The sequence below is a fragment of the Grus americana genome, chromosome 14 (assembly GCF_028858705.1).
Source record: "Grus americana isolate bGruAme1 chromosome 14, bGruAme1.mat, whole genome shotgun sequence".
In the NCBI taxonomy this organism is placed as follows: Eukaryota; Metazoa; Chordata; class Aves; order Gruiformes; family Gruidae; genus Grus; species Grus americana.
In genome coordinates this window covers 2,400,210-2,427,779 of record NC_072865.1, presented here as the reverse complement: position 1 = coordinate 2,427,779, position 27,570 = coordinate 2,400,210, and the positions used below count along the sequence as shown (strand labels likewise).

General features: G+C 43.9%; 3 protein-coding genes across 17 annotated transcripts in view; all 3 read right to left on the bottom strand.

Annotated features, from left to right (window-relative positions):
* FNIP1 (folliculin interacting protein 1) overlaps positions 1-4,257 on the bottom strand; it is a 70,212-nt gene extending 65,955 nt beyond the window's left edge. Inside the window, exon 1 of one of the 2 annotated variants that reach the window (XM_054841979.1) lies at positions 4,061-4,257. In XM_054841979.1, coding sequence (XP_054697954.1) covers positions 4,061-4,149 — 89 coding nt within the window. In that variant the 5' untranslated portion in view covers positions 4,150-4,257. The remainder of the gene's footprint in view (positions 1-4,060) is intronic. The other variant, XM_054841981.1, reaches the window with a different exon arrangement.
* Positions 4,258-5,016: 759 nt separating this feature from the next.
* MEIKIN (meiotic kinetochore factor) lies at positions 5,017-19,965 on the bottom strand. 6 transcript variants are annotated; one of them, XR_008579319.1, is made up of 15 exons: positions 19,659-19,954; positions 17,994-18,081; positions 17,689-17,767; positions 16,609-16,669; positions 15,786-15,929; positions 15,266-15,385; positions 14,985-15,024; positions 13,703-13,764; positions 12,827-12,921; positions 12,316-12,495; positions 11,861-11,941; positions 10,999-11,154; positions 10,599-10,722; positions 9,219-9,327; positions 8,092-8,149 (listed from the first exon to the last, which is right to left on the bottom strand). XR_008579319.1 is itself a non-coding variant. In XM_054842147.1 (14 exons), exons 1-14 carry the CDS (start codon positions 19,840-19,842, stop codon positions 9,281-9,283), a joined length of 1,461 nt encoding a protein of 486 aa, XP_054698122.1. In that variant the 5' UTR covers positions 19,843-19,965; the 3' UTR covers positions 9,081-9,280. The 6 variants fall into 6 exon arrangements, 5 of the variants coding, with proteins under 5 accessions (XP_054698123.1, XP_054698122.1, XP_054698124.1 ...); XM_054842147.1 differs by lacking the exon at positions 8,092-8,149 and having other exon boundaries at positions 9,081-9,327; positions 19,659-19,965; XM_054842148.1 differs by lacking the exons at positions 10,599-10,722; positions 10,999-11,154 and having other exon boundaries at positions 5,017-8,149.
* Positions 19,966-21,139: 1,174 nt separating this feature from the next.
* The window catches only part of ACSL6 (acyl-CoA synthetase long chain family member 6), a 59,130-nt gene continuing 52,699 nt past the window's right edge, over positions 21,140-27,570 (bottom strand). For all 9 annotated transcript variants that reach the window (XM_054841746.1, XM_054841749.1, XM_054841744.1 and 6 more), the window contains one exon: positions 21,140-25,736. In XM_054841746.1, the coding sequence (XP_054697721.1) occupies positions 25,596-25,736 (141 nt within the window). In that variant the 3' untranslated portion in view covers positions 21,140-25,595. The remainder of the gene's footprint in view (positions 25,737-27,570) is intronic.

Here is a 27,570-nt window from a genome sequence, read left to right as displayed (position 1 = left end):
TCAGTATTACAGGACCATCCCTCTCAGGTTGGTTACAGGTTAATAGTGCTCCAAGCCCAATTATTATCTTAACAGATGCACTCTCCTGCAAAAACTCTGCTGCAGTCCTTACAGCTGTATTTACCATTGGCAATACTGCCCACATATCTTAACAACAAAGATATAAAGCCTGTGACCTCTGGGTAATTTACTGAGCCCAGTTTGAAGAATAAAAAGCTGGTTGAGTTGTGAGTGGTTTAGCAGCTCCCTCTTCTCCAAAGCACTGAGGCAGACCCCTACAAAGCCAGAAAAGAAATAGTAGCTCAAAATTGGTATCTGTGGCAGTAACTTAAACGTGCAGTGAAACACTTTGTGTGCCGGTATATTTAGCAGAAATGCGTGGGTGCTTCTGCTTAGTTTAAGGAAGTTTTTGTAAGATTGTTTCCATTTTACTGGGGAAATGGATCAGAAAATTCTGGAAGTAGGTTCATTTAATTGCTATTTTAAAGTGTATATACATTTTAGACATGTATAGCACACAACTCATGTGAACAGCTTTACATATTTTTTACAAAGTGCATACTTTGATTCTAAAATTCTAGAAAACAACATACCTGAAATCTCCTATTCCTAATAACTGTAAGAGCCCAAGCCTGGGCTGAGCTCTCCTGTCGCCACAGCTGCCAGTGCCAGATGCTACAATAGGGCCAAGAGCTCCTATTTATAGTAAAAGTTACCCTCAGGGAAAATCCACTCACATATTATTTGCAGTAGACAGTGGGTACTCTACACCTTGGAACTTAAGGGTTTGTCTTTTCTCTAGAATTCTTGCAGGTGTTTCTGTGCTTCTTGTAAACAGATTTTACCACTAAAATTTTGAATATTCTTGTTCACAATGTGAATGTCGAGCTGTACTGAGAGATCTCAACCTAAGGGCCAAGCCTGCCAACTGCCCTCAGTTGAACTGAAGAGCAAAAATACTAACACGTAATGGATCTATTGTTATTTCCTAAGGCTTCTTCTGTAAAAGAAACTGCTTTTATATATATATATATAAAAAAAAATAAAAGGGGCAAACTAGTACTTTACAGTTGCTAATTTACTGGTCACATCATTAACCTCTCCAGCACCTAGTTCTGAAGGATTTTACACAGTTTGGACAGACCCAAACTCAGAAAATTTCACACACCCACAGGAAAAAAAGAAAAAACTGAAGCAAACAAACAACTAAACAAAATATGTTTCCCCTGAAAAGTATTAATAATTTTATTTTTGAAACACTGTAAGCTCAGATTAAGTAGAATTTATGTCCTGGTAAATTTTAACAATAAGCCTGATGGAAATGCAAAATATATTCACAGTCAAAAAAAGAATGAGCATCAAAATCATCCTTAAATGTTCTGCCATACTGATGTCACTGCTAGAGTAGCTGGGCTTTTCTCTGTAAGTACACATTATTCCCAAAATCTGTTAAGAGAATTTATGTGGTTTTTATGGTTGTTCTACAGAGTCTCCTCAGTAAGAGGACCAAGCTTTCAAAGTGAGGACAGTGAGAAATAACAGCACTGAGAATATTTGGAAAGTGTTCTGTTATTTAGAATGTAAACAGATAATCATACATCAATTCATAAACATAACCTTGCCCCACTGAAACTGACGAGGCTGTTGCCTTCAGGTTTACTGGAACCAGGAACAGTCTAAAAATGCAGAGTGCTTGTTTCCAGTCTCTGAAGACCCAGCTGTAGTAAATAACAATCTTTATTTTGTGTATTATCCAAAAGTTTCACCAGTAACTGATAAGACCATACATAATGAGGATTAACTAGAGACTTACCCCCATTTGGAAAATGAGAGCAGCCGTTAGGAGAGCCGCGTATTATTTTTTGAAGACTAATACAGATGCCCTCTAGCCATGTTGCCTGAGCCGGGTCTCCCAACCCCCAAAGCCTTAGCCAGAAGGGCCGTCAGCCTCCTCCTGGGATCTTATACCTGTGGGTCTGCCAAAAAAATCCCAAAAACCTGCAAATTAACTAGTTACCAGTTGACAGTTCACATCACAAAGTGAAACTGCACTATGAAAATTAAGGAGAAGAGCAGACAGAGTGACATCTCTTTTTTATATTATTTTGCATCCAGTTTGGCACAGAATGATGCAGGTGAAGAGGGAAGAAGAGACTCCCTCTCGCTCCTTTCAACACAGGCATGATCCCCACGTTTCTGCCCCAGGGTCTGCACTGCAGCTGTTGAATTAACCATCAGACTTCTATACAAATCCATCATTAACAAGTGTCTTAACAGGGGGGAAAGGCAAGGCAGTTATACAGAGCAGTCCTAGCAACCAAGGGGTCTGATCCCAGTATTAAGCCGATTTAGAAAATAAGATGACGCAGACATCATTAAAATGTTTTCTGTCTTAAAAAGAATCATTTAAAAATAAGGAACCATCTTCACAGTAAATAGCTGAGAGGTATGTGAGCAGCTGTGATCAGTGTCTTTATATTAAAAGGTGTGTGCTAGCAGTTAAAGCACTGGACCTCAGGTAGTGTCCAGGAGTGTGTTCTGACTCACTGACACAAAAAATTCTGTGAATATTCCATGAAAACAGTGACGCTTCAATTACTGCAGATATACTATTAGCCACCTAAATTGCTAAATTGTATCACTGCAGTTAAAAAAAACCTATCCCACCACATAAAATTAAGCCCATCAGCCAGAGATCTCCCCTTAGAGAGCAACCCAAGGGCTGATCATTTGTAGGTAATAAATTTCAAGGCAGCGGATGGGAGGAGAGTTTTACCACACTATTAGAAGTGCTTCAACAAGTGCGTTGCTCTTACTAATGAAGCGTATTGTATTTGCATCCAAGTCACAAACTCTGCACTCTAAAGTGATTTTGCAGGTTACCTCTTCATGACAACAGCCAGGACTAGGACTGCATCGCTTTCCAGCGCAATCATTATCCACTCGTGGAACAACACTTATTTTACAGCCATAAAAACTACCTGTTTCCAAGCTAACTAACCCCCGAGGAGGCCCTGGGTGATTTCTAGGCCCGGTGCAGAAGCGCGGAGGGAAGCTTCTCCCCTGCAAGTCCCCACGCAGGACCACGAACCGGAGCCACCACCGAAGCCCCGCCGAGGGGTTTCGTGACCCCGCGGCCGCCCAGCTCCGGCAGCCCACCCGACTCGAGTGGGCAGAGAAGGGCTGCCTCTCCTGCCTCCCCGCGTTGTGCTTGGCACTTCGCGGCGGATCCAGTTTTGTTGCGGTTACAGCATGACAAATTTCACGAGAAACCCTACACCTCTCTTGGCAGCGGCCAAAACTTCACGTTTTCTCCCCCCTTCCTCCACGTTTCTGAGGTCGGTCCCCAGGGATGGCAACCCGCCTGCCCGCCTCAAGCGGAATGGCGCCTTTCCCCCCCTCCCCGGCCTGCAGCATCCCCGGAGGGAGCCGCGGGGGGCCGGGGCCCCACACCCAACCCGCGGAGGGGGGAGGCCGCCGCTGATCGCGACCGGGTGAAACCGACAGGAAGGCGGCGACGGGCCGACGCGGGGCTGTGCCCCGCTCCGCTACGGGCTGCCCGGGGCGGGGGGGAGCCGCGCTGTGAGGGGCCGCCCTGAGGGGAGGCAGCCCGGGGAGAGGGGGGGAAGCACGACCCAGCCTGAGGAGAGGCGGCCCCCGGCGCGGAAGGCAGCCGTGAGGGGAGGCAGCCGTGAGGGGAGGCAGCCGTGAGGGGAGGCAGCGCAGCGGCCCCGACGTGGCGGCCCCGGGGGGCTGCCGCCCAGCGCCCGCCTGAGGGGCCCGGGCCGGGGCATCTCGGCGCCCTCCCTCCGGACTCCCGCGGCAGGGCGGGGGAAGGACCCCGGGGCCAGCGGTACGCGGGAGGCTGAGGAGAGCGGGGGAACCGCGCCAAGCGGCCCCACTGCAGCACGGGCGGCTGCCGAGAGGGAAGGGGGCTGCGGCCGAGGGGAAAGGGGGCTGCCGCCCGCCCTCCCGCGGGGCAGGGCAGGCGGCGGAGGGCGGCAGGGAACTCGGCGCAGAAGTTTGGGTCAGGGGAGGAGGGCGGCCCCATCCCGGTTACCTGAAGACACAGTCGTCCCTGGCGTCCCTGGCCGGAGAGATCAGCCCGTGCTTCTTGTTGAAGAGCTTCTGGAACAGGGTGGGCGGCATCTTGGGGCGCCGCCGCTGGCCCCCGCCGCCGAGGAGCTGGGCTCCGCGCAGCGCCGTCCCCTCACCGCGGACTAGTTCCGCCCGCCCGACTCCATTCGGTGTCACAGTCATATGACAGACGTTAGTCACTCGGCGCTGCCAGCAGGGGCGGGCCGGCGGGGCGGGGCGGGGCGCTGCGCGGGGCGCTGATTGGCGGCGGCCCCACGTGGGGAAGCGGAGCGGGCCGGGCGCGGGGGGGAGCGGCAGCCGGAGCCCCGGGACAGACGCCGGTGAGAGCGGCGGGGCCGCCAGCCCCCTCCCCCGGGCCGTTCCTGCCGAGGGGACGCGCCTGCTCCCCGCCGTATTTGCCCAAGGAGCCGGGCAGGGAGGGGCGGCTGGTTTGCGTTCCTGCCCCAGAGGGAAGCCGAAGAGAGAAGCACCAGCCAGGCACAGCGAGGGCACGACCGGGCATCGAATCCTTCTCGCCGCTGTACCCAGCACTTGCGGGACTTTCCGTGCAGGGGTGCAGCAGAGACAGGAGAACGCAGCTCCTGCCCCTCTCCTCCCTCCCGCGTACCCGCCGGGGCACATGGAAGCGGTGCTCAGCGGAACAGAACTAGCACGGCTCGGATGCAAAGCCCGCACGGAAGGTGGACCGCGGGTATTTGCACGCAGAGGATGCCATCGTTAGGAATAAAACATCCATCTACACGTAATACTCAGCAGGTGAATCCAGGAGAAATGTATCAGCAAAAAAAAAAAAAAAAAAAAAAGCGATCGATTTTATAAAATCAAAATATTTACAGATTTTTTTCAAAACTTTATTAGTAAATGTTTAAATGCAATGGAAACACTGTTACAGTTAAGAGTCTCCTTCAACATCTCCCTGTTCAGATACAACACTACTAGAAAGTTTAATTACGAACTGACAAAACTGACTCAGCCACTTTCCCTAGAAAATGGAATTAAACTACAACAGCGTATGATGTCAGATTAAATTAAGCAGACTATTTTAAAAAGGCATAATTTAGTGTGTGTCTGACATCTATATAATGATTCCTCACAATCAGCCATCTGTAGGAACTTTGGTTTTCATCTACTAGAAGTTCAAGATAATTCTATCAGAAAATAGGAATTAATGTTTAGATGCGTCTTTTTCCCCTTGTTCTGTATGCAAGATACACCTGCCCGCCACAGATTTACTGATGACCGATCTTTACACCCTTTCACCATGTGAAAGCCTCCTAGCTTCAAGATGGGCACGTAAATACAGTCTCAAATATAAAGAGTCCTCAGGGAACACTATGAAATAATAGAATTTTGGCCAGGACATACAACTCAGCTTTCAGTAGTTTTGCAATTTACAGCGCTGCAGATTTAGCTAATCTCAAGTGCATTAAAATTCAAACTGGTAGAATCCCTTTAAAAGTAAATATTAACCTGTTCCAAAACTGCTAAATTAATAGCAAGTGATTCTGATAGGCTTGATTAATATACCTCACCAAGGGAGTGGAGGATGGACAGCAAGAGAAATAAAGGATAAATACAAGTTTAACCATCCATTTTCCTATAGAAATGTCCCTGTAGGTTAATCTTCATATCCACACAAAGAACATGAATTTCAACTCATCCATCCATCCAGCGTGCGTTGCCTCGGGCCCCAAACCTCTCCTGTCTGTGTGTAGAGATTATGAACCAAGACAGAACCACTCGCATGGAAAGTCTTTACCCTCCAACAGCTAGTACACCTACCCCTGTAGCACTCCGGTGCAAGGAGCAAACATCTTTCATCGTCTCCGAGCACTTTAAGTCAAAGTCTCCTAGAAGTACACTTCAGATAACAAAAATAATTGAACAGCGTTAATGAAAAACCTCTTATAGATTTATGTACAATACATTTACTAAACACGCATCTGCAATGCACAGTTCCTAGTGATGAAGTATTATCGCAGCTCTTGCATGGCCTGACTCACTGTGAGCGATTCCATTCAAACCATTAGGACTTCATCATGTCTAGGATGTGACAGAGCAGCCCTATTGACACTGAACAGATTTCTCTCCTGAATCACTCCACAAATAAGCTCTTCTGTACTACCCATTAACTGCCCGTGACCCATAACCTTTCTCCACTAATATGGAAGAGCCAGTTTCCACTTCAAATGAAATTTTATGTAGTCATTCTTCAGTCTAAAACCAAAACATGGGAAAATGCCTTCCCTTTGAGAACAGCAGAACAAGAGTAGATATTGTTGCAGCCTCAAAATGAATAAAATTTCCTTCCCTGGGGCAGAGCGCTAGTCTGGTAATTAATTATACTTTCTCCAAGAGTCAGACAAAAGATGAAAATAAGAAGCAGCGCTTTTGTAACTGAAGGGAAGGACAAGAGAGATTGTGGTTCGGGATATTTGTGTCCTCCTATGTAGCCTCATCACATCAAGAAAAACAAAAGCAAAACTCAGCAATATTCAGGCTGCTGCAGCCAATTCCACAGACATATGCCATATTTTCTTCTCTTGTACTCTCAATTGGTTTGTCAGTGTTAGTCTGTTTCTTGTATACAAACTACAAAGCGGTTTGGGGCAAAATAACTGTTCTTTCCTAGGACTCCTAGAACACCCTTACGATAAAACATCTCCTTTATTCTGGACCATCCTTTACTTGAACAATCATCATCATCACAACTTACTAGATACACAACTTTCAATTTTGATTAAAGCTACATCAAGGAGCTCACCTCTACCTTCTAGGGGCTCAAGATTCTTGCGTATTTACCAGTTGCTTAGTATTTGTAAGAACAAGGATATTGATAATTAGAAGCATACCCAAGAGGACTCCAAAGAGTTACTGGCAGAACTCATTCTACTAATGCTTAAAGGAAAAAATAACTTAATAGCATCATTTTTAACCTTGAGCCATACAGTATATTTATACAATACTTGTTCATAGACTAATCTAGCAGCATTTATTTTGCACTTCCTTCTACCCCAGAGCAATGGGAAAAGGCTCAGGGTCTGAACTTTCACAGGTCTTTTCAAATGTAGTCAAACTAATTAAACTTACGGACTTTATAGATCTTCTTGATGTGCTCTTTTTGGAAATACAGAACTATTTTCCAGGGCATGAATGTTCTGGTTGATAATACTGAGAAACAAACTCAGACTGCAAGAGGTTTGGAAAGCTACACTATAATTTTAAAACATTGAAAAATCTACTTTATGACTACAAAAGAGTCTGAGTAAGGGGTGTTGTAGTGAGAACACTGTAGGGATCCAAATTACTTTAGCCTGCAGTGAATGCAAGTGGAGAAAAACTGTGCTCTTGTCAGTGTTTTCTGAGGCATTCAGCACGCTGCTAAGAATGACATTTATGGATTAACAAGCACAAGATGAACTGGAAGCACTGGGGATCAAATCTATGTGCCAGATAGCGTGAGCAGTAACCTGAAAATCCAGAATGCCAATATCCAGCTCTTGAGACAGTTCAGCTGTAAAAGGGGTTTTTCCACCTTTGTATTCATGAGAGGCATCTACTTCCTCTGCACAAGTCTGAAGCCACCAGAAGAAACAATGACTGAGGTAGGTGATATTACAAATAACTGAGATGAAATTCCTACGTGACCATTCTCAGGTGCTTCCGTGGCTCCTAACCCATCAGTAACCCCTGTGTCTTTGCTGCTGCATGGATCCCCATTCCCTACCTCCACTGAGATGGCAGACCAAAGGACCTCGCTAGCACACCGTCTCTAACACTGGCATGCTGCCCCCAGGCTTATCTCTACCGAGCCTGGTTTTATCCTTTTCCCCCTTCAAATCTAGTTTAAAACTCTTTCAATGAGCCCTGCTAACTCCTGCACAAAGATCCATTTCCCCCCTTTGAGACCAGTGTACCCAGTCTGTTGCCAGCAGGCCTGGTGTCATGTAGACTGATCCATGATCAAAAAACCCCAAAATCCTACCGGTGATCCAGGCTCGGAGCCAGGTATTGATCTGCTGGGTCTGCCTGGTTCTCCCCTCGTCATTCCCTGCAACCGGAAGGATAGAGGAGAACACTACTCACTCTCCTGATCCCTTAACCAGTCGTCCCAAGGCCCTGAAGTCTCTCTTGAGTGCCCTTGGACTTCTTGTTGCAACTTCATCACTGCCTACCTGGAAAATCAATAACGGATAGTCATCCAAGGGCTGTACCAAGGTAGGAAGCTTTTTCTTCTCATCTTTAACCCAGGCCCTATCAAGGCAGCAAACTTCCCTAAGAAGTGGGTCTGGTCTACACGTTGGGCCTCCTGTTCCCTTCAGGAGGGAGTCTCCTATGACAATGACCCAGCTTTTTTACTTTATGGAAGCAGTTTTGACACAGGGCATAGGCTGACTTAACCTCGGCGAACCATCATCCTCGTTATTGTTCAGTTCCATTCCATATCCTCATACCTGTTATGCCAGGGCACCTGGGAAGGTGGAGGAGTCACAGAGGAGATGTGTCTGCTGCGCTGGGCAGCACCTTGTCACCATTGTCCCCTTTCCCTTAAGTCACTGCGTTCAGCCAGGCGGAGAGAGGATAGGGAATCGGCTCCATGTCATACGTCCTGCCTGTCAGGCCTGTCCCAGGGAAGGCAGGGTGTGATCCCAGTAATCTATCCCTCTCTCGCACTCCTTGATACCCCTCAACCCACTCACCTCCTCCCAGAGCTCTGCCACTGAGTGGAGGAGCTCCTCCACCTAGGTGCACCTCCCTCAGGTGTGCTCACTGCTGCCGTCCGTACTGGTGTAAGAGCAGGGCACAGCTCCCTGCACCAGGGAGGCTGCATGTTCCCACTGGAGTCCCATTGTGGAGGGACCTGCGGGCTCCCAGTGGCTCTTGGCTCCCCTGACGTCCCCCCGCTTCAGGAACCTCCTGAGTGTTCCACCACAGATCGTGCCAGCACTGGCGCAGAACAATGCCCAGAATGAGATCTAGTTGCTTGTACAAAATAATTTAATATTAAGTACCCGAGTAAAGTATTTACAAGCTTACCGCAAAGCATTAACTAAATTTCAAACAATGTATACGCCAAAAAATACATGGCCATTAATTATTGGTAAATAGTTCTGTTTCACCTCTCTGCCGCAGCAGCAAGACAGCTATTTCTTCTGTTGACTCCTGCTGAAACCCAGAAATCTCATCTATGTTTACAGCAGATCCAGTTTTTGGTACTCGTAATAGTATCTGGGGAAAAAGTGAGAAGTTAAATACTATCAGTAAAATGGCACATTCTCAAGTGTAAGACAAAGCTCACTGATCTGACAAGCTGTTTAGATGTTCAACAGATATCTACGCTATCATTTGTTTGGAGGAATCTGAATCTTGTAGGTCAATTGCTATTGAGAAGACAACAATAGTCTTGAGTGTATATACGTTCCTAATGAAAAAGAGCATCATCTGAAAGACTCCTTGAGCAGAGATGAACCATTCAACATAAACCCCCTACCACCACCTTTAGGCAGTCTAATTCACAATTCCCAGGCTCCTCTAGAAAATGTACTCAATCTGTAATAAAGTAGGAGAATATTTGGACCTAGGAAACTGCAATTCCATTGGAAATTTGTGTATATTCAGTATTTTTGAAAGCTATTATGCTTACGCAGGATCTCTGTATTAAATTAAACCAGCATAAATGACAAATAAAACTTGCAGAAAACCTGCAGACATTGTCTGTGAAGAACTACTTTAAATTTAGGAAGACATACGCCATCCAGTGGCACACTAAGAAACTTCAAGAGAGATTGGAAAGGGAGGAGATTTTACATCTCTGGTAGCAATGAGACAGTTTTGTACTCAGTTCTCATTTTTTGTTTAATAAAAATCTAGGAAGTGAAAAAAGGAGTTTCCCCTATGTTAAGGGTCTCAGGAGAAAAGAACAGAAACCTTTAGAGAAAACCTGAATATTTTTAAAGAAAAACATACCCTATTATACGAACTACTTTTGGGGAGGGGAAATACTGGATGCTAAAGAGCTCGGTTTAGCTGAGAAAGATGTAACACACACCAATGGCTGAAAGCTGAAGTCAGACATATTCACCCTAGAAATAAGGCACAGGATAATAATTTACTAAACAAGCTGGTATCTTTTCTAGGGAGTCTCCACACCAGCAGTGAAGCTCACAGTTGTGTTTAGGAGTACCCCGAAGAGGTGCAGATATTCCCAGAGTTACCCAGCAGCACCCTCCAGCCTTACTGATCTAGGCTATGAAACGGCTAGACTATATTAATTGCTATGCTAAAGACCCTTGGAGGAGAAAACGTTAGTGTGGTTTGTTAATGAAGTACTGCTGCACGAGAACACTGTCAAGTCTGAGATTTGAAGTTTTCAGCATCTTTTACTCTTTAGCCTTGTGATTTTTCCAAATATTCAGACTAAAAAAAAAAACCCAAATCACCTTTAAACACTCAAATAGCCAGTTACCATCTGCACAGAGAACCAATTCTATATTTATTACCTTCAGGCACCCCTTTGGGAAGGCAGAACACTTTTGTGTTAACTGGAATTTGGTGAAGCCTGGAAGGCCTCTGGCATGGTGAAGTTCTGACAATGGAGCAGATTTCTTGCCTGCCACACAGAGGCTGAAAAGATTAATGACACTTCATTCACACAACTATTTCCATTGAAGAAATATTCTTCTAGGAAAATTAGAGATGGCATGCAGAATTCTAGAGATGTCATTAGAAAACATTTAAGACTACTTGTGTACACTTAATATGCTATTGGAAAGGGTGACAGAAAGCTTCAAAGCTTAAAGGTTTTCTTCAGCTGTTTGTAATACAGTAAGGCTTTAATATCTAGTATACTGCATACTAGCATGCCAAAACTGGATTTAAAAAATGCAATAAAATTAGAACCTGAAAAATATTCTTTTCTTCTGGACTTTGAGGCATAATTTCTTTTTCTGAGCTCAGAGATGCAGGAACAATTTCTTCTGAATTTATATATGGACCTGTGGTATTCAGGAACAGGTCTTCCCCAGGTGAGGCTTTGCACACTGGTGACAAGCTAAGCTACAATTCCATCAAAATACAAAACATACAGCAATAACTGCCCAATTAAATAATACACAACAATTAAAATGAGCCAACACTCGTTGGTCCACGCAAAAAATGTTCTATTGCTTCAAAAATATGATTTAGGACTCCAGTGATTCCCATGTTCAGCCTCCAACAAGACTCTGATGTTCTCTATTTGTTAATCTAGTATTCATAAACCCAAGAATGTTTGCAACACCACTAGGAAAGCCCAGTATGTTTTCCTGCCAAATAATCTGGTGCAAAACTAAGCAGTCTTTCTATTGTAACAGTTTTCCTTTTTCTAAACAAATGTACAGTTTGCTGATTTGGTTGGGAGCTACCGCACGAAAGCGACAGAGACATCACTCCTATCACTGCAGAGAAGTGGCAGTACTATACTGCCTTTACTGACAAAGAATTCAAACTGGCATTTAAGTATCAAGTTTGTTTGTATCAAAGGGGTAATGCAAGTAAAGCTACAAGGTGCTGGTTTTACATTAGAAGATGTTGCAAAAATACAAATCAGATACCTAGGGTTTTTGTTGTAGTTTTCTACCTGTCCAACTGATTGAATTTAACATGTAGTTTGTTGTGCCATTTGTATTGTAGCATAAGTACAGCCAGAATTGAACTGTGCCATGAAGAACAATTTGTTTAGTTTTAATCATTAAAAAAAAAAAGTATCAGGATAGACACTCACGTTTAGCTCTGCAGGCTGAGCATAACCAAGATTTCTTAGAGCTTTCTTTTCCTCCATGATCAGCATGGTCGAACTCCTTTGCTAAACAAAAACAGAGAAGAATTCAGTATTAGTTTCCAATTCTTTGCTGTTTATTATTAGCCCTACAGTATTCCCCTAGTACACAATACTATTTATAACAACTCCATTCAGAATTACTAATAGTTCTTTTCTTAGGGTTTAACTACTGAATTCCTGTCATTCACTTTTTTTTTTTTTTTTTCAGTCTTACACTCTCCAAAATTAAGACAAAGAATCCGTTTACAGAACGCACACATTTCAGGTCCCCTTCGCAACTAGGGGATAAAGCACTTCCTACCACTCGTCACATTTAATTGTAACTCTTGTCATGATTCAAAACTCTCACTTCAATTGTATGCTTTTGCTGATCAGCGGGGCACAACAGGAATACTTACCACCACGGCATCCGTCCGTTTGGACGGCAGCGCTTCTGCCGTCATCCCCACTGATCTGGCTGAAGCGTTTCCTGGGGCATCAAGCTGACTGAATGACCACGTACCTTCTTCTAATGTATTAGAATTTTTTTCCTTCTTCTTACACTTCAGCCTTTTGGGTTCAGCAGTTTGATTGTCAGGCTGAAGGGTGAAACAATTACATTTTGTGTTATAAAATGAATCTCTATAGTCTAGTAAGCACTAACAAAGAGAATCCCACTGTCATACTCAAGCTCTACACAACTGATTTGGTACCACTGACAGAGCCAGACTGGAAAACAGTGAGCTCAGGGGGCACCCATGACTACTACTGCTATCCAGAGGTAGAGGCAAGCCACATCTTCACTCTGCCATTGCCTGCAGGCAGCCCTTTCGAGGGAACTGCTGCACTTCCAGGTGGAGTCTTCCACCATGCAAGGAAGGAGCAAGTCATTTCTGTTACAACCTGGCTGATTTATTAAGGATCCTTCACCTTTCTTTCCGGTCCTAACGGTGAAGAACAGCGCATACCAGTTTTTAGGTCTGGAGTTCTCTCTCTTGCAGCTGTAATTTTACAGACTTTTTTTCCTGTGATAAATTTCCAACAAATTAATTAACTCGAGACAAAGACCACAGCTACTCTCCAACCCATGTCTTACAGGATGGTTTTCAAAGAGAGATCATTCCACAGCCACCCATGTAAACACATTTCCTCCCTTCAATATAATTCTTATCTCCCTCTCCCCGCCAACAGGGCTGCTTTACTCCTCTCCTTTTCCTTGAGGAAACAAGGTTGCTTATTAATCTTATGTTCACCTGGCTATTTACTGCCAGACACACGTACTGTGGGAGCAGAGGAATTGCATAATCACAGCAGTCTTTGCCAGTGGCAACTTCTGCTGCTATTACAGTCCAAATTAAGCAGGGGAAAATTATGTGGTACCTGGGCCGCAGCCAGAATTGCATCAGTCACAGTTCAGAACTGTAGTTACATGAGGGACTCCTAATAGTATTTGTGAAGCTGATATGAACTAAGTTCAAGTAAGGAGCGCGATACAAACAGTTCCGTTCCTGGATAAGTTAAATAAGAAATGCTAATTTGCATTGAGCATGACAGATGATTAAATGGGAAAATGCAGGGTTCGGGGGGTTTTTGTTCTTCTCCTAACACATTAATTAGAACCAAGTCTTATTTACAGGGAAGATTTTCAATTCATACTTTCCCTTCTAGACATAACTGAGCTTAGCCTGTGTCAGGGGAACAAATGACCCAGTAGAAGCCTGGTTCTAATATTTTGCCATCATTTAAGTTTGGGTAGAATATTCTGTTGTCTCACAGCTAGTACAACTGCTTCAGGTCATATTTTACCTGCCAGAGTAGTTGAAACACTTAATGCTGAAGAACTGTAATTGCAATTCGATGGTCTCTTTCTAGGAGAGGAGGGGGAAAAAGTGAACAGTTATTCTGAATGATTGTTAACATTCAAAAAAATAGTACAAGGAAATCATAGGCAAATATAGACTGAGTGAAAAGGGATAATGCTTATTTTTAAAAATACTGTTACTGAGTTACTTCATCACATTTTACAATTATTTGATAGTTTATCATCAAGTCACACAGCTTACTCTGAAGATACTTGCAGCTTAAGACCTACAGAAGACGTTCAGTAAAGTACTCAGCACTGAAGCATACTATGACAGGACATATTTAAGGTGAATGCAGGGAAAAATTAGGTTCACAAGAAAATTCAGATTAAACTGTGTAGAGATCTGTAACAGTAAGATTGGTGTAAATGAGTTGTGAATGGAAATGTCTGCATGTAAGCCTGGAAACAGCAGCACAAAGGTTAAAAGAAAGGATACTGTTCCTAGAAAAACGCCCATGTTACTCAGAGTTTTATGTCAGGACCTGAAGGTGGCACTGTGACAAGGCCAAGTACAGAAGATGCAGTGAAGACCTTACGCTGTGATAAAACTACAGCACAGATGACTTGTCAGCAGAAAACCTGTCATCCCAACAACAGGAGGGTGGCAAGAGGGTCACAGCACATCACATACACCATTCCGCTTCCCGGTGGACACGTATTCCAAATAAGAAAAAACTGACAATGGGCAGCAACCTGGCCCAAGACTTATGAAGGCTGAGGTCAGCAAGATTCTGAAGCAAAGGAGTGCCCCATTAAGGTAGTGATTCCTAAAGAACATAAAAGATCTGCCCAAAACCTAATTTTGTCCTGGGCAAGCACAGACCACCAGAGACTTAATGAGGACTTGCCCCTCGTACCCTGTACTGCCCAGGCGATCCTGGCCAGACCACCCAGGCACACACATCTTGCAGCCTGTGACTGAATGAAATCTGACAGAATAAGTGCAATTGGATAAAACCAACTTATTTAGGGATAAATGGCACCTTCCCCTTCCATAAAATCCTGCACTGATTTCCCTACAGCTGCAAGGCCAAAAGAAAAGTCTGTGAGGCAAACTCTTAACTGACTGGATACACCAATTTCAAAGTTAGTGAGGACACAGCTGAAACTCAACAGACACGTTTGCAGGATCAGAGGCTTCTGCTGGCCTTTCTTTTAAAGATCAGTCAAAAGAGAAAAACCTGAACATTTAGGTGTATCAAGAGAGTCTGCTTTGCTGATTACCTTCTAGTATATTGGTCTTGAAAATCCTCCGGTACAGGTTCTAAAAAAAACATAAAAGCTAAACTTTAAAAGAAAAAGCTAAGCAGACCAGACAATGTTTTAGCGCACATTAAATTATAAAGCAAAATATCAGAAGCAAACACAGAGCACTAGCAGGAAGCTGCTCTTCATTATGCAGCATGCCTTAAACGAAACAATCATTACGTATTTTATACAGGCTCCTTGCACTAGAGTGAAATTTGTTTATGTATATATTCTTAAGTATTGTAGAAAAGAATTACCTAATATTGCTGAAAGATTTGAGATCGGTGGTATCTTATCTATGGTCATGGCTTTGCTGGAGTCCAGGAGAGTAGAGTTCTTGTACTTATCAGTGTCCCCAGAGTAAACATTACTTCTTTCTGGAAATAAAAGATATAAGTGCAAGCTTCTTATGCTGAAATTCATTGAGTTATTAAATTTGTGACCAAACTGAAAGCAATCAGAACTTGAAAGCAAAGTGAAAGCACTGTCTTGGCTCAAACAGCTGCAGAAAAGTTTGGGAGAAATTCGACTCAAAGCAGATTTGCTGGTCACCCCCAATAAACACCTTGTGTCAACAATGAATACTTTGAGTTTACGGTGTGATTCAAATTACACCGGGACCAGATACACAGATCCCATGTTATGCAAAGGTTGGCTTATAGCAAAGATCTGACCTGGTGGGTCACACCAAGAGAGGCCACTGGTCTTTCTATTGTAGATAGTCCCACACACATCTTCTACATCAAGTAAAGCTCAAAAAAACTCCAGAATTCTCACCTGAAGGATCATCTCTGAATGTTTCAGGAGACGGCCAACTGTTCAGGCTGTCACTAGCTTGTGCGTTATAATCAGCAGTTGAACCTACATCCAAACACTCTAGGAGAAAGGTTGAAACACCTGTGGGAAGAGTCATTCCCGTACCTAGAGAGAGACAAAAAAGGCATCTACCAAAAAAAAGTATTATCCTGTACAAATCATTAGCATTTCCTTATCTAAGTTTCATTCCTGTGATGAGCTAAATATTGTCCAGTCACTATCTTACACTGATTCATAATACAGTTAAAGAAACAAATAAACAAAGGGCATCCTGAAGCCAAATTTACACTACCATAAGCTAACAGAAGATACCTTCCTTGCTCAAGGCTCGCTAGAAATAGCTGAAGAACTTAGCCTCTGCTAAGGTAATTCCCAGCCAGGTCTGTTTTCAGAAGGACACACTATTTAGTCACAAGCTTTTCAAATTGCAGGTCTGAGTAAACTGGAAAGCTGATGTCAACGACTACTTCTGTCAATGATAAAACCAAGATCATGTGGTTTTCAATAGGCTGGGCTCAAGACTGTCTCAGGTCTTGTAGGGCTCCTGTCCTGCTTGTGCTGCCTTCAACCAATTCACATGAACCAAGCCACATGTGGGAGTAAGAGGCAGAAGTCCAGCCAGTGGACCTTTACTTTCTAATATCACGCAGTCAGAACCAGTACAAGAACAGCACACCAGTACTTTTATAGAAATATAACAAAAATCATAACATGAATTTTACATTTAGTTTTATACACATCTAAAAATATATTTAATAATATAATGTATTGCCATTATACTCACTTGAAGTCACTTCAGCATTTTTCAAACTTTCTTTACTTTCAAAGTTGATTATCAGGGATTCCTAAAATTAAGTGACCAATACAACCAACCTGAGAAAACTGGATGCAGACAAGGAAATGCAATTAAATGTATTCCTACATTAGCAGATGCTCAGAAACTTACTGTCTGGTACTTCTCTACTTAAACTTGCTATTCATGGTGTAATTTGTACTAGGGTTTTCATGCATTATTAACAAGTCTGCAGTCTGACTTAGAGTTCTAAAATTTCTAATGAATACCCAGTATTTTGATCCTACAATCTTTGCTGGATGAGACTCCCAGTGAAATCATATTGATGTCAACTAAAGTATGCACAGGACAGCAGTGGAGTAATGAATTTCCCTGTCTTTTGATTTGTTTTTTTTTTTTTAGAGGTACAATTCATGCTGCTCATTTTCAGATTCCTCGATTGCTCCTATAAATACAAACAACTATGTTGTTTAAGTAGTATATTCTATGAAACTGAGCATTTGCAGGACAGGTAAATAACTGGAGGGCTCTAAATAAGAGGTAACATTTTTAAAAAAACCTAGTTTTACACCAGTATCACTCAAGCCCTTTGCTGCAGCAGATTTCAGTTCAAACACACCTGGTGAACTATCTTCTCGCCATTGCAGCATGAACTGTCCCGTAACACTTCTGCTCAGTCATCTCAAAATACTTTGTTCCAGTTGTACTGACATGAGAAAGAATGCAACAGTGACTTTGCCAAAGGTCTGTGTCTGAACCAGAAGTGAGCAAGTCTCTGGAATCACACTCTAATGAGACATCTTCCACACAACACAACTGCTATGGCCTTTCCTCGTTAAGGATAATTAGCATTGATGTCTTCCCATGCTACCAATAGCTCCAACAGCTTTTACTCTGGACAAAGATACAGGAAAATGTCACTAAAATACAGGTTCAGCCTGGAAAATGTGTGCAGACACACACAACTCATGGGAAATTCTACTTGATTAGAAAAAGAATTTAACATGTCATGTTTCTTTGATTTAGCCTCCATAAGTTACTAGTAGATAAACAGCAAGACAGTATGCTCACCTTCAGCGGTACAGTGCTTTCTTCTATTTTCTCTTCATTTTTTTCCAAGTCTGTTTCTTCTTTGATGTTCACTTGATTGCTACAGTTGAAGAACAGAGCTAAGCTCAATACACAGAGCTACACTGTGGTAGAGGAAGGCAACAAAAACTACAAAATGTCTTTATGAGGCACCAACAAACAGTCTGACAAACATGTGCTTACCAAGAATTTGGACTGCACATCTCCAAGAGACATCTCATGCAGGTGAAACAACACAAATGATTAGCCAGTGTTAATAACAGTGTACTGAATGAGTTCTAACACACCTTTGGTTGGATGAATGGCTCGCTTTGGTGACTTCAAGATTTTCTTTAATTTTTGGTAAGGTTTTCACACTGGACTTGCCCTTCAGGCCTAGGGAGAAACAAGTATTTAGTTCAGTGATTTTAATGTTAGAATTTAGATGATCATTTCTAACAGGGCACTTGTAGCTATTCCCCCTCTTCCATGCCTATAACAATTTTGACACTATTATCACAAACATTGTAAAGTCTGAACTTGCTTTACTATTTTTACCCAAGCTTTTTTTTAATCAAAGTATCAACAAGAGCAAAAAAATAGCAGACCTCAAGAAATACTTCAGGTGGTTTAGGAACCGCTCAATTAAAAGGAAAAAGCCACCTTGTAAATTACCTTTACCATACCAAGGTTCAAAGTAGTTTGAGTCTAAATCAGTTTTAGATCGATTTTATCAGGAGTATCATAAGAATTTTGACATAAATTGGTCCTCACTGTATATAATCCTAAAGGCCATGGTGACAAATTACTTAGGAACTAGCAAATTTCAGGGATATATTTTCTTATCCTAAAACCAAATTTGTAAGTTGTTTAGCTTTGTGTTTTCTTTTCAGTAGCCAGGAGCTAGAAACAGCCAAACTTTCCAGACTTACACTTTTATGACAGCAAGTTAATAGAGCATCCACCCCCACACTACGCACCGAGTCTGAAGAGCTGCAGCGTTCCCCCAGCGCTGCAGAGCCCAGACCTCACTGGGAGCTCAGGACAGGACAATGTATGTGCAGGACGCATCCCTTCCCCTCTTTCTTCTGTGTACGTGTAAGCATGAAAAGCAAACAGACCTCAAAGGCTGCTAGTTGCACCCCGTTAGGTACACAAAAGTTACTAAACCCCTACGAGAGCACGAGCCAGCAGAGCAGGATCAAGCCAGAAACTAACGTTCATTGTACAATCACCATTAAATTACCGAGATCAGTGAGGTACCAAGACATCCCATGCTGCTCTTCTCCATTTATTCAGCAAGTTACACTATTACTGTCAGCCTTTACTTGAATCTCATACCTTTCCCTCAGACTGCTTTTTTTTTTCTCTTTAAGGTCTCCCAATTCCTAACTCAAGATCTGTTAAATTGCATTCAGCGATGCAGCTGTTCCATTTGAGGAACGACTCTAATTTTGTAAGGTATCCTCTTAAAGGTGGGCAAGGGTTTTGTTGTGCCATTTCTAAAGGAAGTGATGGGGGGGGGGAAGGGGTACCTTACAAAAGGAAAAAACTCTTTTTATTATTATCTAACAGCTGAAACTGAGAAAACGGTCCTGTTGCCAGATCGGCTGCCTGTTTTCTCCACGCCGTAAGGGACACGACAAACTGCTTCCCAGCCTCACGCAGGACCAGCTCGGCTGGACGCAAAGGGTGAGGAGCCACGGGGCCGTGGGGGACGCCGAAGCCACACGACGTTAACCAGACCCTAACTGATAAAAACCTTCCGGGAGGGCGACAACCTGACCGACACCCTCACGCACTCCTCAGACTGCCATGAAAACACAAGTGCTGGACAAAGCCCGGCTCACCACCCTCCACCCCGGCCTTGGCCCCGCCGCCTCCCCGCTGGTGCGACTCGGCCTCCCGACACGGCCCGGTCCGGCCCCCGCGGCGCTTCGCCCCAGCACGGCGGCGGGAGGAAGAGCGCTTACTGCCGGGCTGCGGCCCGCGGGGGCCCGCGCTCTCGAAGAGGCGCCGCCGGCACGGCTGGGAGACTCCGACCCGGCCGCCGGCTCTGCCCAGGGGTGCGGTCGCCCCCGGCAGCGGGGACGGACGGCGCTTCTTCGGCGGTGCCTTTCCGCTCCGGGAAGCGCTCTGCCAGCGGGACCGCTCCATGCCGGGGCCCCGTCGCCTCAGCGGCCCCGAGAAGCGGGAGGAGACAGGCGGCGGCTAGGCTTGGGCTGCCCTCAGGGAACAACAACCGTCTGAGCTCCCTCCGCCAGCGCCAACCGCCCCCCCGCCGTTGCCCGGCGCTCCCCCACGGCCCCAGCCCGCATGCGCGGCGGCACCCAGGGCCGGCAGCAGGCGGCGCCACCGCCCCGAGGCGGGTCTGGGGTGTCGGTCGTCCCGCCGCGGGGCTCGGCCCGGCGTGAGGGGAGTTCCCGCAGGCAGCCGCGCTGGGCAGGGAAGGCGGCGGGTCCGCGCCCCGCTGCGGGGCTGCCCGCCGACGGACGGCTCCCTGGGGGAGGCAGCGCAGCTGTAGAGGCCGAGGAAGGGGGAGAGTTGCCTTTTCCTGGGCCCGTTATCAGCGCGCGTCTGGCCTGAGGAGTTTTATGCTGGAGGAGTGTGAGTTAACGTTGAGGGCGGCAGCGAACCTGGTCGAGAGAAACGGAGAGAGGGGAGAGCGGTCCCCGGGGGGACCCAGGCCCACACCAGCTCCGGGGCCGCGGCCGGGCCCCTCGGGCGGGCTGGGGACACAGAAACCCAGCGGCTGATGGCGGCTGTTCCCTGAACCGGTTTCTGACGCGAGATAAGGGCGGCATTGCCCGGGGATAGCCCGGCCTGCTCCGCTCCTGTCCTGCTGCCGGCCCTGCCGCGGGCTGCCCGGCCTGCTCCCACTCACCGGTGTCGGCTAATAAACATGCCGATGGATGTGGGTTTATAATATTGCATCTCACTATCGAAATTGTGTAACTTATATTCCTTTTATTGATCAGACCTTCAGCTTAAGTTTATAGAGCAGAGGAATCTGATTGCTTCGTTAACATGAAAAATTTGAGGTAATTCTTCGGCGTTACTGGATTTCCAAGTGAAGGGAGAGATGCAAATGCACGCAAAAACTGGAATAGAGACTGAATGCTTTTAAACTTTATTGTTTTAGACACATAGTCTGAAAAAATACTATGCATTCCCAGTTGTCAATTGATATTAAACAAGCATGTACATTTGGTTATATTATTATTGAATTAAAATAAATTGAAACCATTACAGAAAGACTGCTGCATCTTCAGAGAACTTTGCAACAACTTTTTCGTAGAAGATTGCTAAAATCAATCTCAGGTTCCAATATTCCTTTGGTCGTTACTTTATTTTACTTTTTTTTTTTTTGTTTTGTACACCACGTTTAGTATAGGCCCGCATTCTGAACGACTTCCTACCGATTGAGAGGACAGAGTGCTGGAAAAACAACAGGTTTTATAAAAAAGCTTTTATTGTATGTCAGTCCACGAGAAAAATCTTATGAGTGGCTTTGAGAAATGTGACAATTTAATTCTTTACAAAAGTTTCCATAGATGACTTTTTGATATACATGCTAATATACCAAAACTTAAAAATCTTTAATTACAGTTAAGATTTTTTTTTTTTTTTTACACAAATGTATATGTTATATTTTAACCCCTTCACTTTCGGTTGAAAATAGAATAGGCAACACTTACGAAAATGCCTCATTTGTTAGCTGCGTGTACTTTGCTAAAATACGTAACAAAAAGCTGAAATGAAGCAAAGGGCTTAAAGGGGCTCTAGATGCCTCAGAAAACATTTTATTTTGGAACAATTCCAGGGATCTGAAACTTTTTCCCTCCCAGACTACAAGCATCCAGCTTTCTCCTCCGAAAAGCACAGCCTCAGCTTCACCATTTCAAGGGAGTAAAGGTGGTGTAGAAACCATTGAATGTGCATAGGACCAAGAATGTTAATTCCAAGGAGAAACAAAGATCTAATTCGGATTATCTGGGGGTTTTTCCACAGACAAAACCAGAGTGAGCTAAAGATACAAAAAGTACACAGATAGAATTGCCTCTAAATAAAATGCTCTTCCAAATTTTCTGTAAGGCATCAAGAGGTCTTTAAGTAATCTGTTACCATGCAAAAATAGTATATTCTTTCCCAGTTTACATTCATCTTGTAGCAGTTTATTTACATATAGATCACCAGTTTGTGCTTTTAATACATGGAAAATAAAAAGAAAAGAAATCTATAGTTAATGTGTTTCATTCCAGAAGATTAAGTCAGTTTATTTTCTGTTCTATGCAAGAATTCCATATTCATGGCAAAAATGACACTGGACTTTACTGATGCTGATATATACTTACTAACAGCAACGACAGATTGCAAAGCAGTCCTTTCACCAATAAACAACTCACCATCTTTTTCACTTGATGCGTATCAACCATTTTAACCTACAGATGTGCCTTTCAGGACAGAATAATGCTGCGTGTTTCCTGCCAACGCGGGGTTAAGACTGGTGTGGTTTCTGCTCACTCCTCTGTCTTTGACCATTTCTGTAGCAGAACAGTATTTTCTCTGTGCAATATATCGAGCAAAGAACATACAAAATATATGACTAAGCAATATTCTCTTCCTGAAAAATGTATTTTATTCTGGTTTTTATATATGAGCACTGGAGAGAGCCTTCCAGTGATTTCAGAGGCGTATTTGGTGCGCCGAGCCTCGCAGCACACCCGCTGCAGCGTAACCCTGCGGGGAAGAGGGTGCAAACGGCTTTGGTGGCCACGGTGCTTTGGGCTATCGGCCTCCTGCCTGACCCCCCCTCTGGCCCCACTCTGGTGGCAGAGCGTTGCTGTGCTCATTGCAGTGGCCTTGCTGTGGTTCTGTCATTAAGTGATGGCGGAATGAACCCCCAGATGAGAGTGAGTAGTTAAAACCAGTCACCCAGAAGCCATCACGCAGAGAGATGGGTAACTTGCATTGCCACTTACGCAACGGCACTCGAGTCTCGGCTCTTTCGATAAGATGAATATTGGAAATTAATTTTGTAATTAGCTGTCTTGAGAAAACAAACAAACCAACCAACCAACTGGTTATTGGACAGCCCTGGCGATTTTTCCTTGGCGGTCACAAGAAGTATTTCAGTTTAAGAAAGCTCGATGCAAAACAAGTATTTCTGAAATTTGAAGAGAAGCATGTTTGTGCCTAGCCCGTGTGTTGCACACGTATTCTTTTCAAGTTTTAATTTCTCACAACATTGTTATGATTATGGCGAGAGAATAACCTGCAGAGGAAAATCTGATTACACAAGAAAGTATTCAAGAGAGCTTTTAGTTTATTTATACAGCTTTTCACAAGTTCTGGAAGTATTCACACTTTTGGTGTGGCAACACAATTTCTCCCAAATTTCGCATCATCCTAGTGTGGCCACATCTGTATTTTTTCTTTCTTATTCGTTTGGTGGTCATATCTTTGGCCCTAGCGCATCCAACATTTTGCATCAAATACCGAAAGAGCAACGCAGACCTATTATTCGGCATTACATTCTTAAAATAACAGCCATCTAAGCCGTAAATAAACTCGTGTTGGGATCTTCTACACTTACACAAAGTCAGATTTTAGTTAGCTAGAGAAGTCTGGTAAACTGAAATCATCTTAGAAGAAAATTATATTAAATTCATGTGGTAGAGAAAGGTCAGTGGAAAATAGCTTTTCTGTACTTATTTAGATGACTAGTTTTCAGGGGTTTTTTATTTTAAAAGTATGTCGCATTAAAACAGGAAATTGTACTAATTCTTCACTGCTTTGGAGCGTGCGTATGTAATGACTGTCTTCTGGCTGATACAAAAAGGAGATGAACTAGACTCCGCAGAGATGAAAATCCTTTATGACTTGACCTAAAGAGCCAGATTTTGTACAGTAATTCCTATCCTCTGTAGACACGGCAGACGCAAATTCCCCAGGGATGCTGTTGCTGTGTACATTGGTGAAAAATGAATGTACAGTACCATCAGATCGCAGGAGCGGTATTTCTTACTTGCTTTGGACTGATATGAGTCATTGCACTGGAATCAAAAGGGGAATCGGGCGCAAAAAGGGATTCAGACAAATCCTTCCACATCTGATAAATCAAATCACTATGTTCTTTATATGAGTGATTATGTTAGCTGATACAGTTTCCTTTGTATCATTTTGTTCTGAAATTACTGCAATAAATCAGTCTTTGTGTAACACTAACTCATTAATTCAATTTATTTCATTTTGAAGCATGCAATGGAATTTCAGAGGGAAAATAAGAGGTCATTTAGATTAAAAATTTAAACTTTTAGCTTCAAAAGTCTACAGTGGATTCCAGTTTAAAAGAGAAAATAAGTGTGCTTTCACTGTCCTAGCAAAGACGATCTAGCAGGCACAGCTCCATGCTAGTATGCACTGGTGCAACGAACAGCAGCTATTAAAATGCACATAGATATTTCGGACCCTGTTTAGCAGAAGGAAGCCACTGACGGTCCAAGTATTCAAGCGACTTGACATTACAGTTTTCTCATTGTTTTGTACCGTGCTTTATTTCAAGAGCGAGCTCCGTTCCCCTTCCCATGGGACTTGTCCCCTTTCAATGGCTGCAGCGGGTCGTGAAATCTCCGGTTTCATCCCGACCACTTGCTCTTTATTCCAGAGAGGCCACTGGAAGTGACAACAGCAGGAACTGAGGCTTCCAGACATCGGAACGTAAAGTTGTTTTCTTAGCAGGCCTTTCTGCAGCCACGTCGTGTTTTACCGTACCATGACACCTTACGACAGCAGTGGCTACCGCAGCCTTTCGCCCATCCCTGCGAGCCTTCCGGAGCAGCATCTCTTCCTCTCCCACGGCCAGCCGAAGGATGCCCTCCGCCGCTGCATCTCAGGCCAGCCTTTCTCCCAAACCAATTTATTTTGCTAAGCCCCATTCAGAATCGCAGCTTAAACCTTGTGCTCCGTTTCTTTAGCACTGTTTCTGAAAGGGAGTTAGTCCAACTGGACTACGCAGTATTAGCAGCATGTAAAGTAATAAATTAGGGACCGGGAGCATATGGGTTAACGTGAACTCCCACAGAAAGACACCCCAGAGCCAGCGATGCTTTACAACCTTCTCGGTTTGAGTAGTTCAGATGTCCGTGAGTGTGCTGTGCTGAAGGAGGCCCTAATGCAAAATCAGCATGCCATGTATAAACTGAGTTCGGATGAAAAGGAAACAGAGGGAATTCTATCCTATCGCTTCCTAACCTCTTCTTTAATTTCAATTTAATCCATTAGATGTCATATACTAATAGGTCTATTAAGTACAAATAGGGGGAGATTCATTCCTATTTCTATTCTGGTTGTTAGGTCATTAATGATTAAATCAAATCAATGTAATTTATGTTCTGGAAAATATAAAAACTATCACTTAATATATAAACCAATACCCAGCTTGAAGTTCCAGATCAGGGAAAACAGACTTCACCATCAATCACCGATTGTTTGAGGTAGACCACATTATTGAATTACCCACAATTTTAGTTTCTAATGTAGTAGGTTATATACAGACAGACATACCTGAAATTTTCCCTATTTTAATTAGACATGTTTGTAGTTATTAATAAGGTAAGTTTACGTAATTTACTTGGTCATAGATTGAAATTTCTGTATGTTCTGTGGCAATTTAGCATGATTCTTAGTAGTACCCTACTGCCTACATAGAGTAAAAAATAAATTGTATCACACCTGATGGAAAAAAGAAGGAAAATTATGGTTAGTGGTGAAATCCTAGAACAATGAAAGGCTCAAATGTCAGATTCTGATGCTTATCCATTTCAGCTGTGTCATTCTGGCTCTGTACTTTTGAGTATTATTCTAGTATTGCTACGAAGTCCATTATTCAGAAGATTCTTCCCGTAATTTCAGATGGAGATGCTCGAATATAGCTCTTCTATTTGTTTTTTGAAGTAATCTCTTAGTTCGGGTCTCTTAGCCTTTAACGTTGGTGTCAACAAACCATTTTGTACTGAGAACATATCAGAGTGAATGTAAATGGCTTTGACCTAAAATAAAGAAGGGATATATTTATAGCAAAAATTACAGGCACCACACTCAGCAAGCATCGCCTCTCCCGCCAGCCTTGCTGTGTCGTTGTGCCTGGCACCCAGGGGACCCTTCCGCCGGGTCCCCACGGTTTTCCTCACCTGCCCAAGTTTTCCGAGGTGATGCTAAATCCCCCCCACCCCTCACCACTCCCTCCTCTCCTGCTTGTTTTCCCGTGTCCGCGCTGACCCCACAGCCAGCCAGCGCAGAAGGGAGCTCTCCGAGGGAATGAACGCATAAACCCCTTTTCCGTCTGAAACCAAGGCCAAAACACAGCGAGGCAGAGCGCGAGGGGCAGTACCACCATACGCGATATTGTAACTGCGGAGCTTCACACGGCTGAAAGGCCGTGGAAGAGAAGGGAAGGCAGGGAGGGCAGGGAGTCATGCTAAGAAACGTCATCTTAACCAAACGGCAAAAGAAAGCAAGCAGCACTAATTCGGTCTTGCAAAATTACCATAAAGCTTTGCGGGCGCAAAGACTGTACATGATGATCATCTTTAAAGAAGAACTGATGGTGTTTTACTAGCTAATTAAAATGATATAAAATCATTCGTCCTTGGCAAACAGGATTTTACAAGGCTGCCCTTGTTAGCGGCGGTGCCTCTGAGCACAGCAGGGAGCCTGGCAGCACAGATGGGAGCGAGCTTTTCCTTCCAGGGCGTTTATGGGAGCGCTGGTGTGGGAGAAAGCAGAAAACTGCTGCGTGACTGGTCATAGTCCACTGATTTAAGACAAAATTCCCCAGCCATCTGCTGTTTTTGCGATTCCCCAAACCCGGTTTGCATTTCATGAGACTGGTAGTTGCAGGAATATAGACTGAGAATCAATTTTTAGATTCCCATTAGATGTGATTCATTTCCCCCCGTGAGCATCGTGGTCCAGTTCCTCCCCCGTGACGTCCTTCACAAAATCAGCATTTGTGCTATTAACGCTTCCCCCGCTCGCTGCGCTGGCTTTCAGAGCCTGCACCCTGGAAGCTGCTGGTCACAGAAGCCGGAGTCGTCATTTCCAAGGCAGAGGTCCCGGCTTAGGGACGGGGATGGCAGAGAGTGGCTCTGCCGTATCGAGGGGCTCCCATTCTACAAGAACATCAGCCGTAACAGCCGGCTCAACGTCCCGTTTTAAGATTACGTATTGCACCGGAGGTGTTAATTTTGCAGCCCTTTAGTTTTGAAATGCGAAATATTTCTTCTTAACTTTTAGAAAGATGGCAAAGGCTTTCCTCACTACTTTATCGTTTATTAATTGCAGGCTGCTGGTAGAATACTCGAGGATAGTTCATGCTGTGAAGACTACAGCAGGAGCAAACCAGACTTATTACCACAGACCAAACCGTGCTTTATAATGAGCTTCATTTTTAAATTAATTTCTTTTTACAGTCATTTCATTTGCATATGTAACTGAGAAATGAAGAATAACAAGTTTGTGTTTAATGGGGTTTCTGCTGGACTCGGATATGGTGAATCACTCGTTAGAACTACCACTCAGAAACACTCTAAACAAAAGCAGAAAGGCCCTTGCTAATTATATGTAATGACTAAGTTGTTCATTATTTTAACAGAAATAAGCATTTAGACATTTTAAAATGTGGTGGATTTTTTTTTTTACTGTGTTTTTAATGCAATGTAATCCACAGTTGATTTCAGATCTCTCCTTCTGAAGTGTTTGTAGCCCCGTTGCAGAAATATCTACACGAGCACCAGAAAAGAATTAGTGCACAGGCTGAAAACAAATAAACCGGCAGCATTTCCTAGGTCAGTTATAAGAATGGTAATTAGTGACCCAGTTTCT